The sequence below is a fragment of the Saccopteryx bilineata genome, chromosome 5 (genome assembly GCF_036850765.1).
Source record: "Saccopteryx bilineata isolate mSacBil1 chromosome 5, mSacBil1_pri_phased_curated, whole genome shotgun sequence".
NCBI lineage: Eukaryota > Metazoa > Chordata > Mammalia > Chiroptera > Emballonuridae > Saccopteryx > Saccopteryx bilineata.
The window spans coordinates 99,111,788-99,131,970 of record NC_089494.1 but is presented as its reverse complement, the minus strand read 5'-3'; the positions used below and the strand labels follow the sequence as shown (position 1 = coordinate 99,131,970).

Genomic DNA, 20,183 nt, shown 5'->3' with positions numbered 1-20,183 from the left:
AATTCTGTTCCTAGCCATCACTCTATACATATAGGTTTCTAAGCAACATTATATTGAAGAGTCAAAAGGGATAAGGCAAATGGAACTAATTAAAATCTGCTTTATTGGTACATTACATGGTACATTCTTCTATATCTGATACGTACTTATATTTACCAATAATGTTTTTTCATTTAATTTTAGTTTTGATTTAGTATTGTTTCCATATGGACATTCAACCAAATAAATTATCAGCAGCTCTCTAGGTGCACAGGGTAGAGGACAGAGAATATTTAGATATTTGGAAAATTTAATGCTTCTAACAATAGAACTTAATTCTATCATTTTAAATGTATAATTTTCTTTCTTAATGTTTATTTTATATTTTAGAGAGAAAGGAAGGGAGAGAGAGAGAGACAGGAACATCAATCTGTTCCTGGATGCGCCCTGACTGGGAATTGAACCTGCAATCTCTGTGTTTTGGGGTGGTGCTCTAGCCAATTGAGTTATTGGGCCAGGGATATCATTTCTTTCTTTCTTTCTTTTTAAATCTCCAACCCCATATTTTGCTACTCATGTAAGCATAGCCTATTGATATACCCTGAGTACCTTCTGTCATTTATCCCAAGTATAAATCTCCTATAGTGTCTAGAACATATATATCAATCAAGTGCATATGTTCAATAACAGTGAGAGATGATTGAAGAACTGTGCAGCCCTACGTCCTGTGCACCCACAGAGGCCTTTTCCTTCAGGATCCTTCACTTTTTTTTCACTGTCCTTTTAAAGTTTGTGGGGAGAATCACATCTGTTCTTCAAAATGTTTGTATGCGATAGTGGTCATTTTGCATGCTGGACGGATTCTTCAAATTATAATGATGTAGCTTTAAAGAAAATGAGTCAATTAGGGAAAATGAAGGCAAAAATGTAGCATAATGATTTATGCTAATTGAGTGCTTATTAAATTCTGCTCATTGTTCTAAAAAACTCAACTCACTGGATTTCATCAACCTTCTGAGATTTATGTTAAACTCAAGGCAGAAAAAGGGAAAGCAAATAGAAGATTAGTAATTATTCAGTAATAAATGATTGAAAACATATTCCTAAAGCAAGAAACTGAGGAAAGGGAAGGTGAATAAATTGCCCAAAGACACAGCTTGTAAGTGGTAAATAGTGAGGGAGTGGCTGGGCTGAATCCAGCTAGGTCTCCTGGTTCCAGAGTGCCTGCTATTCTAGGTCTCCTGGTTCCAGAGTGCCTGCTATTAACCAATATTCCAGCAACCTCTCCTACTTTCTCATGGAAACTTAAATCTCTGTAATCCCTTCCCCTGAGAATCACATCAGTCCAACCAGGCAAGCAGTAGAAGTCAAAAAATTGCTTTTATTCTGCAAATGAAGCTGTAAAACAAGTGTAATAATCTATATTTTTAACACACAGCAAATTCACAACAAGTTAGTTTTATTTTCTACTAAGTGAAGTGTTGTTTTAGGCTAAAAGGGATGTAGAAAGAGTATAAGCAATGGAGGCTGCCTAGAAAAACCTGACATTTCTTTGGAGAAATTAAAATAGACACAAACAGAACAAAACAAAGGCATAACCAGGGATGTGATAAGGATGTGAAGCAACATAGTAAGTTCTAAATGTCTTTTAAAAGAAGACTATCACTGTGGGCTGCTGTTGTAGAAAAACAAAACAAAACAACAACAACAAAAACCCCTCATCCCTTAATGTTAAGAATTATTAAGTTCTCCAAATATAGATCAGTTGAAAGGACATATTTCCATCTTAGTTTAGCAACGTAAGTAAAGATGTGGAGTTTTAGACAAGAATATGGTATGTTCTTAACACAAAGAGTGCACACTGGACCAGAGGAAAGGGTGAATTTTATATCGTAGAGAGATTTGTGATGACATCAATCAAAAGATCACACTAAATCTGGAGATTTAAATATACTACAATTTTAGATGCATAAATGGTAATTCAATTAGTGTTTTAGAGAGTAACTCATTGTTGTGTAGATAGATAGAAACTTCAGAAACTCAAGGCAGAAAAAGGAAAAGCAAGTAAAAGATTAGCAATTATTTAGCAATAAATAAATAAAAAATAGCCTATAATGGTGACCTGTATAAGAAAACTATTTGATAAATAAATGGTTCAGGGGTTACAGGGACATAGGGAGTTAAATAGCATTATTATTATTATTATTATTATTGAGGTTAGATTCCAATTGGGAAGAAAAATTATAATTTTACCTGCACTAAAAATAAGAGGGGCTCTGGGTTTTTTTTTTTTTTTTCCTTTTTTTTTTTTTTTTTTCCATTTTTCTGAAGCTGGAAAGAGGGAGAGACAGTCAGACAGACTCCCGCATGCGCCTGACCGGGATCCACCCGGCACGCCCACCAAGGGGCGATGCTCTGCCCACCAGGGGGCGATGCTCTGCCCATCCTGGGCGTCGCCATGTTGCGACCAGAGCCACTCTAGTGCCTGAGGCAGAGGCCACAGAGCCATCCCCAGCGCCCGGGCCATCTTTGCTCCAATGGAGCCTTGGCTGCGGGAGGGGAAGAGAGAGAGAGGAAAGCGCGGCGGAGGGGTGGAGAAGCAAATGGGCGCTTCTCCTGTGTGCCCTGGCCGGGAATCGAACCCGGGTCCTCCGCACACTAGGCCGACGCTCTACCGCTGAGCCAATCGGCCAGGGCTAAGAGGGGCTCTGGTTTTTTAAATGAGCTAATTATTTTAGCACGTTCATTAAGAATTGACATAAAAAATATTAAAGGAAAATTTCAGTAAATGTCTAGAGATTTCCCACTGTCTTACTAGTAAAGAAATAAAGTTTGAATTTAGAGTAATAATAAATAGTAAAGGTCCTAGTGTGAATCATCACAGTGATTGAGTTCTTTAAATGTGAAAATATGCCCAGGAGTACACGGAAAAACCTTCTGTTGAAACTCACTTGTACAGTCAGAAACAAATTATAGGGAGGAATATTTGATAACATAAGAAAGTGATGGAGACAACATTAAATGTTTTATTTCTTGGTCCAGGTTTGGCTAAAAAAAAAAAGTATTGTGTCATCAACAGAAATAACTGGAATAAAGTGAGAAATGTATGATAATTACAATTAAGGTAAAGAAAAACCAGACAAATAGACTAGACTAGATGTAATGTAATCAGATTACTATGTTTCAAAGAAGGAAGAAGAAGTTCAAGAAGTTTAGGTAAAGCCCTGGTCAGATAGCTCAGTTGGTTAGAGCTTCACTCCAAAGCACAGGGGTTGCCGGTTTGGTCCCTGGTCAGGGCACCTACAGGAGCAGACCAAAGTTTCTGTTCCTCTCTCCCTTCCTTTCTCTCTCTAAATTCTATAAATAAAAAATAAAAATTAAATTTTTTTAAAAGATTAAAAAAAAAAGAACTTTAGATAGAGTAGTGTTAAGGAGTAACCAGATGCAGGGCTTTGGAGGAAAGTAAAAACTGAGCACAGTAGAGTCAAAAGTGAATTGAAAATTGTGGAGAGACTCTGGCTGGTTGGCTTAGCAGAACATCAGGCTGGTGTGTGGAAGTCCCAGGTTCGATTTGAGGTCAGGGTACACAGAAGAAACAACCATCTGCTTCTCCATGCCCTCCCCTTCCCCCTCCCTCTCTCTTTTACTCTCTCTCTTCCCCTCCTGCAACCATGGCTCAAATGGCTCAAGCAAAGTTGGCCCCAGGTGCTGAGAATGGCTGGGTGCATGTGGGAGCCTATCTTTCTGCTTCCCCACCTCCCTGCTTCCCACTTAATAATAATAATAATAATAATAATAATAATAATAAAAGAAAATTGTGACGAGATTGATAAGTGCATAAAAACATAAGTAATAATACTGTCCTCATTAAGAAAGTTTGTATGAATGGGGAGGAAAGAAAGAAAAAAGATCAGCAAGTTTTAATTGACTAAGGAATGGAGAAGAACCTTGGCATGTAGTTGAAAGAGTATAGGTTCATACAGTTTTATCAACTTGTCAGTAAATGTCAAACTACACATTGCAAATTTTACTTTGTAAAAACCTTAAAAAGTTAGTGAGGTTTGCAACAGCTGACAACATTAATTTGAACATAACCTTTTGTATTTTAAGAATGCTATTCTTCCCTGGCTGGTTGGCTCAGTGGTAGAGCGTCAGCCTGGCGTGAGGGAGTCCCGGGTTTGATTCCCGGCCAGGGCACACAGGAGAAGCGCCCATCTGCTTCTCCACCCCTCCCCCTCTCTTCCCCTCCCGCAGCCAAGGCTCCACTGGATGGCTCTGTGGCCTCTGCCTCAGGCACTAGAATGGCTCTGGCTCTGATTGTGGCAGAGCATCGCCCCCTGGTGGGCATGCCGGGTGGATCCCGGTCGGGCGCATGCGGGAGTCTGTCTGACTGCCTCCTCATTTCCAGCTTCAGAAAAAAATACAAAACAAAAAAAAAAAAGAATGCTATTCTGCAAGTGAGACACTAAATCAGGGGTCTCAAACTCAACTCAGCATGTGGGCCGCAGAGCAAGATCACAGCTGTTCGGCGGGCCGCACTAGGTCTACAAAAGGCAACTGTTACACAACACTTTTCTCACTGCAGTTGAAAACAAAAAAAAAATCAGTACAACAAGCACAATCGTACATGCAGTTTACTCAGTGTCACAAAACGACCAGAAACTGTAGTTCGCATCACAACTGCTGTTAACTAAGCTAATATCTAGCTAGGATGCTAGAGAAATGAAAAATATAAGTAGGCCCCTAGGCTTACTTAATTTTATCCAAAATATTTTGAACTTTGTGGATTAGTCTGCGAGCCGCACAAATGCGGGCCACGAGTTTGAGACCCCTGCTCTAAATCATATATTTTGTTATAGTAGGTGTCATAAATAAGGCTAACTATAAAATTGTTTGAAATATAATCTACTTATCTTTACTTATTCCACTTTTAAAGCCATATAATTAAAAGTCAATTAAGAAAAGAAAAAAAAACTGTTCCAGGAAGCATATTACAGAATAGTTTTACTTATTTATTTATTTGTTTATTCAATCATTCATTCATTTACTTATGAGAGGAGAAAGAAAGAGAGAGACAAAAAGGGAGAGAAACGGATGAGAGAGAGATGAGAAGCATCAGCTCATAGTTGCTCCACTTTAGTTGTTCATTGATTGCTTCTCATATGTGCCTTCAGGTACTCAAGCAGAGCCAATGACTCCTTGCTCAAGCCAGAGACTTTGGGCTTAAAGCCAGTGACCTCTGGGTTCAAGCCAGCAACCTTAGGATCATGTTGATGATCCTGCAATCAAGCCGATGACCCCAGGCTCAAGCAAACAAGTTTGCGCTGAAGCTGGGGACTTCAGGGTTTTGAACTGGACTCTCACCATTCTGGGTTGATGCTCTATCTACTGTGCCACCCCCATCAGGCCATAATGATGTTTTAGTGTACAGTTTTTAAACATTCTCTCTCTCTCTCTCCCCTTCTCACCCTCTCTGTCAGAATTTTTAGCCAGATATAATATACTGAAAAACTCAAGTTGAATATGCAGGTAATACTTCTTGATTTCTTATAAACTTTATTCTTGCACTAGAAACCTAAATAATGGAGCACATTTTAGCAGATATATAAAATGGAGATATCTTGCCTCTTTATACAATAACAGGTAACTTCACACCTATAAATTATAACCGTGTCTCAAAAGGAACCTTGGATTCTCTTGTGCCTTTGCCTATTTTAACAGGTACTCTACTGTTTTCTTAAGAATTTTGAATTCGTCATCCATCCAATCAAAGACCTATTTATAATTCACAGTACATTGATTTCATCTGCTGAATTTATGCCATAAATCTCTCAAAAGGAAAGAAATGTTCTAATATGTATACTTTCCTTTATTACTCTCTATAAAAAATGCCACTTTTACCACTATATCAGGTATTTTTTCTTTAGTTCCCATTTAATAACGTCCTTGTTCAAGTCAAAATTTTAAAAAAATAACCAAAACCCTGTTTTTCAATCACATCGATTGCATAAAAATGTGAGGTGATTAAAGTGGCTTAATAGCAGCTAATCATGAGGGAGTTGTTAAAAAATTAGCATTATTTGAGCTAAATCTAAAAAAGTTAATACTCTCAAGGTGACAGAATCAATTCAGTGCCATTGTAACCACTAACTCACCCATACTTTTGTTATATCTTTTCCCCACTAGGTAATTCCTGTTTCATTTTATTTCTTCACCATCAAATATAGACTAATATTTATCTCATATATAAAGTCAGATATTTTGTCATAGCTCACTACTGGTTATCAAAAAACATATTATAACAAGTGAAACAAACAAACAAAAAGTGAATTTCAAAAAGTGAGGCCAAACTTTAATGTATTATTTAGGAGTTTGTAGAGATAAGCTAATAATCACTCATACAATTATGTTGATTACAGGAGTTGGAAGTTCTTCCTCTTCCTTCATGTGTGCAGCCCCTTTGCATGACCTCCCATCAATATGAGTCTGTTTCCTCAGTTCCTGAATCTGGAGTTGGTCATGTGATTTACCTTGACCAATAAGACATATAAATTGCAAAATGTTTCCATATTGGCAGAAACTCTTTCTTGGAATCTTGAGATCATGCCAAGCTAGCCCAGTGCAGAATGAGAGAGTTGAAGCCCAGTAACCCAGAATACAGGCTGCCTACTTCCAGACATATGAGGGAGGCCATCTTTGATAACCAGTTACCATCTTATCTGCCAGCAGGCTGATAGGCTGATCTGAGGAGCTAACACAGGCCAGAAGAACCACCAAGCCAACCCATGCTATAGTGGGATAAATAAGCAGGTTTATTTAATAAAAAAAAATTTTTTTTAAATGAGTGAGTGTGAGAGAGAGACAGGCAGACAAAGAGACAGGAAGGGAGAGAAATTAGAAGCATCAACTTGTAGTTATGTTACTTCAGTTGCTCATTGACTGCATCTCATATGTGCCTTGACTAGGAGGCTCCAGGCGAGCCAGTGATTCTTTGCTCAAGCCAGTGACCTGGGGCTCAAACCAGCTAGCTTTGGGATCATGTTTATGATCCCACACTCAAGCTGGATGACCCCATGTTCAAGACTGCAACCTTGGGGTTTTAAACATAGGACCTCAGTGTTTCAGGTCAATGCTCTAGCCACTGTGTCACCACTGGCTAGGCAATATAAGCAGTTGTTTTAAGACATTGAATTCTGCGATGCTTTATTATGAAATTAAAGTTAATTGATATAAACTAAACTCTCAAATTCTAGACTAAGGATTTAAAAATACATATGCAATTAACTTTAAACTAACATTTAACACAGAAATAGCTCTGATCAGGGATTAGTAATCTCATTATCTCCATCCTCACTCATCTATTGAGATCTTGCTTATCAGTAATCTAATATTGGGATATTAACTCCTATCTGAATTATGTTTGCCCCCAAGTCCACATAACATCTCTAGAATTGCTCTATCTAATGACAGTCACTTCAGCTTGCTAGACTCCTTTCTATTTTCTCTCTATTCTTTATTAGACTCACTAACTAAACAATCATAGAACCATCCACATGTTTCTTAGTGAAGTTTCAGTTTTAAGATAAACATTGGCCCTAACTATTTTCCACATGGACATGATCCAGCAGTTATTGAATTTGCAAAATGAGACCTTACAGGCATCCCCAAACTACAGCCCGCGGGCCGCATGAGGCCCCCTGAGGCCATTTATCTGCCCCCCACCGCACTTCCAGAAGGGGCACCTCTTTCATTGGTGGTCAGTGAGAGGAGCACTGTATGTGGTGGCCCTCCAACGGTCTGAGGGACAGTGAACTGGCCCTCTGTGTAAAAAGTTTGGGGACCCCTGCCAGCATCTAGTAGGGCCATCCCCTAAGTCTGAACACTTCTGTCTGACCTGTGGTGGTGCAGTGGATAAAGCGTTGACCTGGAAATGCTGAGGTCACCGGTTCGAAACCCTGGGCTTGCCTGGTCAAGGCACATATGGGAGTTGATGCTTCCAGCTCTTCCCCCCTGTCTCTCTCTCTCTCTCTCTCTCTCTCTCTCTCTCTCTCTCTCTCCCTCTCTCTCTCCTCTCTAAAATGAATAAATAAAATAAAAATTTAAAAAAAAACTTCTGCAGATATAATCATAATTTGGAAAGTATTTATTTCAATGTTGGCACAATGCACTATGAAACACCCCAAAACTCATATTAGTAATATTACCACTCATGTCATTAGAAAAGTCTTTAAATATTGGGTAGATAATCAAGTCTACTGTGTTGGATAAAGGGTCTTATGCAATTTTAATTTTACCTTCAACTTGGTTTTAAACATTTGCAACAAACAGTATAAGTAATTTTTCCTGTAGTGGCAGACTCACTGTACCCATTCTTTAGAAAATATCTGTTACACACTTAGGTTTGAGTAGCTACAGTTTTTCTGTTTCTTTCCAATAAAAATTGGCATTCCTTAAAAGAAGCTTGAACTTGAATAATCACACAAATACATGATTTCCTTCAGGTAAACTGTATACTTCAGAATGCAGAAGTGCGTTATGTGCTTTTCATGACACAGAATAGAAGAATGTGTGTACTAAAGGGTCAATACATAATAAAATTAATTTTTTACTCTTTCTTTCAAGATGTCCTTCAGTGAAACTTTCTCCCCCCCCCCCCCCACTATTATGTGGCAGTAAAAGTTCCAATGACTATAGGTAAAGTTTGAGCCACTCTTTTGATTAGTGCTAAGGTACTAGCAATTCAGCCACCATTGCTTCTGCACCATCAGGGTAGATGTCAACATAGTTTTAAAAAGAAGACTCTCTTGTAGTGTAACAGAAATGGCTTGGTTGCTGAGACGCCTTGGACATGTATTGGAGATGCCCTGGAACCACACGTCTACAGTTTTTCTTCCTTCTGTTCTCCTACCTCACTTGGTCCAATTAACTGACAGACAGCTGTTGACCCTTTAAATTTCCTTAACTCAGTTCAGTGGCCTCTTCTACCCTCCCCAGTAAGATTTTTAAAATTCTGTAGGCCTTTTTTATTTTCTGGATTCTATTAAATTTCAATATTATTTATTTTTAGAGTTCCTCTTAAACTATGGCCTCTAAAGTCTATAAACTTTTATTCATTTTTACTTCCATGGTGCATGATAAAAAAAAGTGAGAAGAAAAAAAATGAATAATATAATATATAATGAGCACTTCCAAGTCTAAATTGCCTAAGTCTAGAAAAATGGAGGACCAAAGCAGATTATAATATAAACCTCATAGATATATTCCCAAAGAAACAACAAATTTCAAATATGCCTGAATTTTATGATCAGTAAAATAGGCTGCATTTTCACACACACATACACACACACAAGCAAAAATATTATGTGCTAGAATATACAAACTGATATAAAACTCTCAATAAGTATGATAATCTAGAGAATAAACAAAACAAGAATGTATATTTATAAAGCCAATATATTTGGAAAGTATACACTTGAACTTATTTGGAAATGGTGAGTAGTATCTGAAAAGCAAAAAGGATTGTGAAGGATATTAAATGTTGAAATAAGAAAATGAACAGTGGAAATTGTAGCAATCTTGATCTAAAATATCTCTTTTTATATTTTCTATTGTATAGGTTAAATATACAACTACATGCTGGATCTCACTAGTTACCAGGTAAATGCATATTAATGTAAGTTGACACTTTATGCATTAGATAATAATAAGAAAAAACTATAAAATCATTGCTAGCAAAAGTATGAGAGAAAAAAACATTTTATAGATAATTGATGAAAACATAAAATGAAATAGTTTTGTTAGAGAGAAATTCAAACAGCTATAAAAAATAAAATAAATACTAACTTTGCAATTCTATTCCTAGTATCCTGTGCTAAAAATTATATGTGAATAAACATACTTATATGTGCAAATTTTTATTGGGACATTGTAGGTAATGATGAGACACCAGAAATAGCCTAAATGTTTATCAATAACAAAATGATTAAATAAATTACTTTATTTTTATTATACAATTAGAATCAGGCTTTTAACAAAATAAAGCCTATGTACTGAAATGAAAACTTTTCAAGCTACTTTGTAATTGGAAAAACGCAGCTGAATAATGCATATAGAATCATTCTATTTTTATAATTACAAACTATACACACACATGCATAAAGAAAATTTCAGATGTAAGTGCTTTCAATTATGAGTATGTAAATAGAATTAATGTACTGATGAGGCAGAAGTTTTATTTCTGAATCCACATTACTTGAAGACTTTACAGTAAATTTCTACAGTATTTTGCAATTTTGAAAATAACAAGAATAACTGACCTCAGTATAGTGAAATTGAAAATATATATTAAAGTCACATAAAGACAGAAGAAAGAAAGATGGTGAGTATGAAGATAGTCTTTGTAAAAGATGAATGACAGGACAGAGGTTTCTCTAAATTGAATGGATAATACATACAATATTATACTTTAATAAATATTGAAAATACTTTAAAATATAAAATTATTTCTTTAATAACATTTTTTCATCAAGACTATATATATGCAAAAAGATCTCTTTGAGGAAACACATTTCACTGAATACAATTAAGCAGATATCTTTGAAAATATAATTTTACCCACTGGAATAAAATGAGTAAGTTTTGTACTAAAAATTCTTTTTCATAGATTTTAACATATTTATTTATAAGAAACATTATGAAGGAATGTATTGAAAGTTCCATGATTAGAAGCTAATAATCATAATATATATGCTGTATATACTAGCAGTTAAATTGCTTCTTTGACTCTTGGGTAGATTATTTGGATGCATTCATTCTTGAATATAAACTTTAGGAAAATGTACTTGCTATATGAAATTACCACTCTACTATCACTACTAATCCAAATGATACTTGTTTCCATCAATATATTTAAAAATAAATTTTTATACTTACTTTCAACAATTACTTGTCTGTCTTCCCAGTTATCTTTAATAAGTTGTATATTTCCAAAGTGTGCATCACTGTAAAAGATTCGGTTGGTTCCTCTCTCTTTTTGATTATAGTCAAAAGCCAAGGCTATGACATTCTTGAAATAATGTGGATTCTCATATGGCCTTATTGGTGAATTCAAATTGGTTTCATCAGAAAGATGTATGCTTTTTAATATTGTTCTCCCGGAATACAGCAAATAGCCTTCATGCCTTAGGCAAGTAACTCCATCCTCTGCCAAATATCCATGGGCACAAGCACAAGTTCTCCAGGAATTTCCTCTATAGAGACAAAGTTGCTGACATCCACCATTGTCCTTGGCACAAACATTGGTCCCTAAGGTTGAAAAAAAGATAACACATACACACATATATTTGTGTTTCTTTTCTCTTTTAAATATATTTTCTAATAGAAGTATTAAAATTTTAATGTTGAATAGTCTGGTATTTTATTTTTAAATTTTAGACTGGTCATTTAAAAAGCAAACATTATAAAAATATACTGAATTTTTTAATCACACAATATTAAAAACTTTGATCTTTTATTTCAAAGATCACACCATCCAAATAATACTTCTCTCAAATTTCTACTTCTCTTGCCACCCAAATAATAGCATTAAAATTTTTTAATCACCCAATTAAGTGTATAATTTTTTGAAATTTAATACTGAGAATGTAATAAGTAATATATACCATAATCTTTGAATAAGTGATTCACTCAAAACATAAACTGAATTCACAAAAAACATGTACTACTTTATGTTCTGTGCCTATGAAATAGTAAGATATCAAAGGAATTTATGGTCTAATGTGCCTAACATCCTAAAAATATTGGGCATAACTTTTTACTCCAGTTTTGAGTAAAGATGCAATATGTTATTAAGATTTCTCCATTAGGCTAATCATCCAATATTAATCCATTATCTTTATCCTCCAAATTATTATTCCTTCCTTTGATGTAAAAAAATTAAATAGAATTTATTTTAATGAATATAAAAATGGATATTATTTAATGAGGGTATTTTTTTTAATTATCCAAATCACTGTCATATCAGTTTAAAAATACATACTTTACAGGAATGATGGCTTTGGGCATATTTCATACTAACAGCAAAATTCTAGAACCATAATCACTTTATATATTAAATATAATAAAAAACAAAAATTTTGACTGCTTTTTACTAATATTCCAATTGTGCTTTGTATATTTTCATTGACTCTATACAGCTTTCAAATTTTTCCATATAACTTAGCACAAACCTACACTGTAGACATGTCAGACATATAATCTGTCCATACACATGCTCAGTCTTAGGCAAAAATGTCTTATATAAATTATTATATGTGTATTTCAATAGACTACTACATAAATTTTGTAAGAAATTAGACCTCCCAATAAAGAGTTTTGAGATTTTGGACTCAAATAAGAATTAATCTGTAAACTAAGATTGAGATATGTTAAAGAGAAATAAGCGAGGCCCTGGAAGGGTAGCACAGTTAGTTGGTGCTGTCTTAACACACTAAGGTTGTGGGTTCTATCCCTTGTAAGGGCATGTACAAGAATCAACCAATGTGTGCTTAAATAAGTGGAACAGAAAATCGATGTTTCTCTCTCTCCCCCTTCTTCTCTCTCTAAAATCAATCAACACATTTTTTTAAATAAATAACATAAAATATATTTATTATATGAGAATGCTGACCTTTCTCTCTTACTCTGTTAAAGATTTTCACTTCTTTCAGATTGACTCCAAGACCTGTTCTCATGGTTATAGCTTCTGTTGCATCATTTTTGTGGCCCCTTCTGATGGACCCATTAGCATGTGCTCTGCCAAAAAGATTGAACATACATGATCAACACTCTTTAATACAAATCAAGCCAGTTTTTTAAGCTCAAGATAACAGACAGCCCAGCCAAAAGGAAAGTAATTACCTTTTGATCTGTCACACTGAAATGGTCGAATCTAGACTAGAAAGAATGATGGCCATTCCCAAGGAAATTACATAGTATTTTGAGATCCTTTTTGTGATCTTGTGATGGCTAATCATACAAGGGTAACAGGTATTGAAATAACATTTTGAGACTCAAATACTCATGAAAAAATAAATTACCTGTCAGACCAATAGATGTAAGCCCCAAAGACTGTAACTGAAAACATATCCACATTGCTCCCTGCAAGCACCATCTCGCGATTCCCTCCAGTCTCAAGATCAATTCTTTCTATTTTGTCTGTGCGAGCATCACACCAGTACAATTTACTTTCCTAAAGATCAATTGAAAAGAAACAGAACAAGTTATGTTTAATTGTTTTATTTTAAAAAAATAAGAGAACACTAAAAGAGGACTAAAGCAAGTTGGCAGTAAATGCTATAAATATTTAAGAAATCCAACAGACCTCATAGTCAATGGAGATACCATTAGGCCATGTGATTCCCATGCTTACAAGGACAACTTTCTCTGATCCATCTAAGTGAGCCTTTCCAATGCAGGGCATCTGTCCCCATTCAGTCCAGAACAAGTAGCTGAAATTAAATGGTTGATTTACAGTAATATGCAGATAAACACAAAAAGACAATAATAACAGCAGTGACATTCATACTAATAAAACAAAACAAAAACATTCTAGAAATCAATACACAGTTGTATCTGGTTGTAACAAAATATTTCTTAAAAAATATTTAACCATTCATAGAATTTGGACAGGTGAATTCAAAATCTTATCACAATGCCTTTAGTTACATGCCACTCCCTATCTGAAATTCTTTTTTGCAACCTGGTTGCTTAATTTGTTTTTTTGGGTTTTTTTTTTTTTTTTTTTTTGTATTTCAAACATTATATCCTTCAAGAAACCTTCAGTGTACTCTGATTACTGCACCATGGAATCTGCTTCATAAGATGAATGAGAGTGGCAAATTTATACTTGGATTTCTTTATAGTATTATTTTTTACTAGTATTTTTTTGCCAGCACTATATTGTCATCTCTTTTTTTATTCATGATTACACTTAAAGCACTAGGTAACTAGAATATTTAAAAAAAAAATATTAGGCCCTGGCCAGTTGGCTCAGTGGTAGAGTGTTGGCCCAGCATGTAGATGTCCTGGGTTCAATTTCCAGTCAGGGCACACAGGAGAAGCAACCATCTACTTCTCCACCCTTTCCTTTTTCCCTTCTCTTTGTCTCTCTCTTCCCTTCCCACTCCACTGGACTAAGTTGGCCTAGGCACTAAGGACTGCATCATGGCCTCTCCTCAGGCACTAAAACGGCTCTAGTTACAATGGAGCAATGGCCCTAGATGGGCAGATCATCACCCCTTGTGGGCTTGCCAGGTGGATCCTGGTTGGATGCATGCAGGAGCCTGTCTCTCTGCTTCCCCATTTCTCACTTAAGAAAAATACCAAAAATAAAAAAAAATAAAAATAAAAATTAGTGGTAGGTAAATATATAATTTATGAATGCATATACGAAGGCATTATAACTTTCAATTCTTTACAGTGCTAAATGGAACTATTCTAATTTGAAATTTAGAAATTACCTTGTGAAGCCATCTTAAAAAAATGGATTTCTGCTCTGGCCGGTTGGCTCAGTGGTAGAGCGTTGGCCAGGTGTGCAGGAGTCCCAGGTTCGATTCCTGACCAGGGCACACAAGAGAGGTACCCATCTGCTTCTACACCCCTCCTCCTCTCCTTCCTCTCTATCTCTCTCTTCCCCTCCCGCGGCCAAGGCTCCATTGGAGCAAAAAGTTGGCCCAGGTGCTGTGGATGGTTCTATGGCCTCTGCCTCAGGTGCTAGAATGGCTCTGGTTGCAACAGAGCAACGCCTCAGATGGGCAAAGCATCGCCTCCTGGTGGGTGTGCCGGGTGGATCCCGGTCGGGTGCATGCAGGAGTCTGTCTGACTGCCTCTCTGTTTCCAACTTCAGAAAAATACAAAATAAAAATAAAAATAAATAAAAATTTTAAAAAGTCTTAAATAAATAAATAAATAAATGGATTTCTACCAAAGCAGTCATTTTTATTTAAAAAATTTTAATATAAAATGTAACCTGGAAGTATTGTGGAAGAAAATAAAATATAGAAAGACAACACAGCATGCTGTAATAAAATGCTAAAAATAAAATGTAGAAAAATAGAAGGTACATTGTCAGTTATTTCTTTCACTCATTCATTCAACAAACTATAATATATTATAAATAAGTATTCTGCAATACAGAAATTCATAGTGTCAGATAAATAAGATCCATTTTTTTTGAAGTTATATCAACTGAAGTTTTTATTTAACTAGGTAACAACAATGATTAAAATTGAGAAAAATATGTCAATTATAGATTCAGGTAAAAGTGGGAGTGTATTCTGTGCATATTTGAATACATATGTATGATAGATTATATACAAGAAGAGAAGTGACATTGCATATAGAAAGATCAAAGGCCTACATTCATATTTTATATCAACTAACTAGAGTAATTATTTATCCACAAAAAACACTTAAGCTATATAAAAATATATGTATTCCCTGTATTCAAATCATTTTGATTTATTTTAAAAATTGATTTTTTTCCTGTAAACTCTGTATATAATAAGTGTGTTGGACTTTTATAATGGACAAGGAAAGAGGTGTGGCTATAATCCCAAGTAGATTAATTCTAAAGAATGTTTCATATATATTCACGAAGTCCACAAATCAGAAAGGGAAAACTTTATAGCAAAGAATTCAATTGATATTTTAGTGGTTAGATCTAGCATGAAGCAGACATGAAAATTTCTATATTTTTATTAAAGTTAAGATTCTTAAAACTTTAAGGGAGAATAATTATATTAAAAATACTTAAAATAAAATAACTATTTAACTTACAGATGAAATGCATTGCTCAACTGAACGTTCAAGGGACAAATTTTAACATTAATAATGCTCTTAAAATGACGAGTTAGTCATTGTATTAAAATGGGAAGAGATGTTTGTTATACTGTGAAGGAAGGATTTTGGGAGTCAGGACAATCATGTGATTACTTATTCACCCATCTACTTTAATATACAATTAAGGTAAGTATAGATGGAAATATGTACAATATACTTTAATAAGAATTAGCTTTCAAATGAACTAAATGAGTAATAAAATATTATTTTAAATGAGTAGGCTGATTCAGCTCTTTAATTTATTTAACCCTAATTTTCAGATCTATAAAAATGATAGCTCAGGACATTAATAATCCACAGTCACACAGCTGAAAGTGTCCTTGTTAGGAATACACTCAAGCTTTACTAACTGAGACCTATACTATCCTCTCTATGATACATGGAGCTACCAAATACAAATATACTACAACAGTATAATAATTTCATATCAAATTTTATTTTGCTTTAGGTATAATAAAGTTTAGGTATAAAAAGTATAACAAAGTTTTCCATACTTTAAAAAAATAAAATATTCAAAGCTGCTTGTATTGAGGAACAGTTTCTGTTTCCCAAGTAGTCCCTATTCATGTAAAATTTGCCATTTATGCATGAAGAAGGCTGCAATGAATGAAAATAAAATTAGGGATAAAAAGTATTCAAAATAAAATTATCTTGAATACATACTTTACTCAAATTTGTAGTAGTGATTTGATAAGCTATTATAATATTGTATTTGAAGCCAAATCTGACTGCAAAAGTAAATTTTATGGATAATTTTTCAACTTAATAAACTAAAAGATTGTACATCTACCAAAAAAATTAAGCAACATTTTATTAGTGTCAGAGAAAAAAATAATTTGCCCCATAAATTAAAATTAAAAGTAAAGAATTGAATGGAATTAGCACTTTGAGAACCTTTGGGGATTATTATCCAAATTTAGAGGAAGAATACTCAAAGCATATAAAACTGCAGGAGAAAACTTATGAATAATTTAACAGAGCAATTTACATAAACATGTTTGAGATATTTTTAATGAACATAATGTCTTTGTATTGAAGTGTGATCTCCAGCAATGGGAAAAAGAAATGAAAGTCCTTGTCTCTGATTTTTGAGACTCCACAGAAATTAAGATTCAATGATGGTATTTTTAACACATAGATGTTTTCCATATTTTAGTTCAAATTTTGCTGTGGCAAAGTTGTTGAATTGTATGATAAAGCCAAGAAAATTGTCTTTGGAATATTAGATTAGTAAATCTAGCACTGAAAATACTTCTCAAGGTTATTCTAGACTCAGAAATTTTCAAAATTGTCACAATCATATACTATGTGATATATTTAAAATTTATCTCGAAAATAATTTGTCCCAAAGTGAAAAATAAATTGTTATTTGCAGAGGCATATACAGAATTTAAAAACTCAAAATTTAATAAGACACATTCAAAAGTGCTTTGAAGGGTTATAAGAATACTATGAGAAATCATCAAAACATAGTTATCCCTAGTGTCTTCATTAGACACAGAAGTTCTTGGAAGAAAAATGTTAATGGAATTATATCATGAGTTAATTTCCAATTAATGACTGACATCTGGATAATAGGCAAAAAAATTGCATTTGTTGTAGTGAAACTGCTTCCAAAGGCCTAGCATACACTTTTTAGTCCCCAAAAGTTGATTGAATTTATTCTTTGACCATTATACTGATGTCAGAATTAGTTTACATACAGGTACACTGACAAAAAAAAATTGTTTTTATGTCATAAACTAATTTAGTTAAATTCAAACTAAAAAAATACATATTCGAGGAATTATAAGTTTCCTTGAATAGTTTCAAATAAATTGTTTTTGTGAATTAAGGCTACATGGAAACAAAGCTCCAAATTTGATCAGGGAGGGCAAAGAAGTGTAAGGGAAGAAAAAGAAGAATGGGTAAGTCCAAACTGGAAAAATAATAAATAGTATTAAATGTGCTTCTTAAATTTTAGATACATAAACAATAGTGGAAACCAACAATTTAAATCAATTATTTTTTTTAATTTAAGTTTCTCTTCGTTGACTGCTAAATGGTTTCCCCAGAGCAGAGATGTGGGCTGCAATTTTACAATTAACTTGGCCTTCTTTCCCAATACTAGTCTTTCTTGAAGAGGGCATGACTTAGATACTTTTTCAGATATGTTAATGAAAACCTGAGATAACTAAAAATTTTCAAGCTGGCACAAAAATGAAGATTGTGTACTTGTCTTATATGGACAGTTGCCTTGGTGGAGAAGAGAATCAAAAATGTCATTGTGGGCCCTGGCTGGTTGGCTCAGTGGTAGAGCGTGTCGGCCTGGCGTGCAGGAGTCCCGGGTTCGATTCCCGGCCAGGGCACACAGGAGAAGCGCCCATCTGCTTCTCCACCCCTCCCCTCCTCCTTTCTCTCTATCTCTTTCTTCCCCTCCTGCAGCCAAAGCTCCATTGGAGCAAAGCTGACCCGGGCACTGAGGATGGCTCTGTGGTCTCTGCCTCAGGCGCTAGAATGGCTCTGGTTGCGACAGAGCGACGCCCCAGATGGGCAGAGCATCGCCCCCTGGTGGCCATGCTGGGTGGATTCCAGTCGGGCGCATGTGGGAGTCTGTCTGACTGCCTCCCAGTTTCCAGCTTCAGAAAAATACCAAAAAAAAAAAAAAAAAAAAAAGTCATTGCGTCCTCTGCCAGATTGGGAGTCAACCATGTGTTAATATCTCTACAAAAAGTAAGACAAACAAAATAAAATCCCTAAAGATTAGCAACAGCAGCTAAACTGTATGTGAGCATCAGCTTTTTGACAAAAACTGCTTACAATTTGTAAAATGTCTTTGCAGTTTCACTAGACTCACTGAAAACACATACTACCGGATGCCTTGTTGGCCAACATGTCAGTGTCTCCATCTTCAGCGCACAAGTGAAATAAATATTATTTCCATTTAATATTGTAAAATATTATTGTAAAAATATTATTTCTAAATAATATTTAAAAGTTTGAATACATTTCACAAATACATAAACTGAATTCTTCTTTCCCTATGAATACGGTATGATGCACAACGTTCTCTATTACTATGAGGGCTTCTTCGCATTTCCTTTTCCTTTTTTATGTGCAGTTTTGTTTTGAGAGAGTATTACAAGCCAATCCCAAACCACTTCTAAATCCTAAATGTGTCACTATTGCATTGAGGCTCTTATGATATACAAAGAACTCAACCAGAGATAGCTGCACACTGCTTAAAGGAAGAGTGTTTAGAGACAGTACTTTTCTGTTTTTGTTGTTGTTGTTGGAATTGTGGTAAATGATTCTCAAATATATTCTCTCATTTCAGTCATGTACTCATTCAACAAATATTAAATATTAAATATCTATTATGTGTTAGGTGATGATGATAAAAAATAAATGGGCCTAGTGACACTCATGAAGCTCACTGTTTAATGACAGAGGCAAATAGGTAAATAAAGTATTATTCAAGAAAAATGCTAACAGAAATGATTAAAACTTGCTAGTTGTTAGTCTTTTTAAGTCATGAAATTAGGGGATGACTTCAGCAATAAATTTTTCTTTGGGGCCAAAATGCAGATTACAGACCATCTAAATTTTCTCTTTCTGTTTGGGCTTAAATTCATTTCTAATTTTTTTTTTTACAGTTCTCATTCTGCTATTTATTTTTTTTTAAGTTTTATGTTAGATTCCTTCTTGATTTACTATTTTGTGATACTGATTATATAAAATTAATTCTTATATAAACAAAAATAATAGTGTTTCTCAGCCAACACTGGAGAAGTGCAGAGGAAAATACTTCAGAAAGAAAAATTTATTTGAAACATATAATCCCATAGCACATTAGGCTTATCATCATATTATATTAAATTCCTTATTTTATTTATACATTTGCACATGGCCTCACTTTTAATCTTGTTTTTAAAATACATACATGTACATGTACATGTATATATATGATATGGTTTACTATTTACACAGTTAAATTGTTTTCTTGAGTGAATGGCTCATCTTTTATTAGTTTTGGTGTTTTTAATATATAATATTTCATGTTTCCCTATGATCTAGTAATTTTCCTATAAACTATTTAACACTTAGACTCTTAGAGCCCTAGACTCCTAGTGATCATGAGTTAATTTTTAATTCTGAAAATATTAAACAGAAACTTTAAATAGTTTTTATGACCTTCAAGTTACCCTATATATCAGTCATAACCTGTGGTATATATTCTGCATTGAGACAAAGGGAAGCAATTTCAATAGATAAATAAAGAAAAATACCATTCAAACTTCTCTCTCATCCTTTTACTGTGTTTTATGGGTTGAGTACCTTGAAAA

At 34.4% G+C, this 20,183-nt stretch overlaps 1 protein-coding gene across 1 annotated transcript in view; it reads right to left on the bottom strand.

The window, feature by feature from the left end:
• Positions 1 to 20,183, bottom strand: part of LRP1B (LDL receptor related protein 1B) — a 2,131,860-nt gene that overhangs the window by 472,037 nt on the left and 1,639,640 nt on the right. The window contains exons 38-41 of the mRNA XM_066281034.1: positions 13,340 to 13,466; positions 13,056 to 13,207; positions 12,647 to 12,771; positions 10,912 to 11,283 (exon numbers count right to left, since the gene is read on the bottom strand). Coding sequence (XP_066137131.1) covers positions 10,912 to 11,283; positions 12,647 to 12,771; positions 13,056 to 13,207; positions 13,340 to 13,466 — 776 coding nt within the window. The remainder of the gene's footprint in view (positions 1 to 10,911; positions 11,284 to 12,646; positions 12,772 to 13,055; positions 13,208 to 13,339; positions 13,467 to 20,183) is intronic.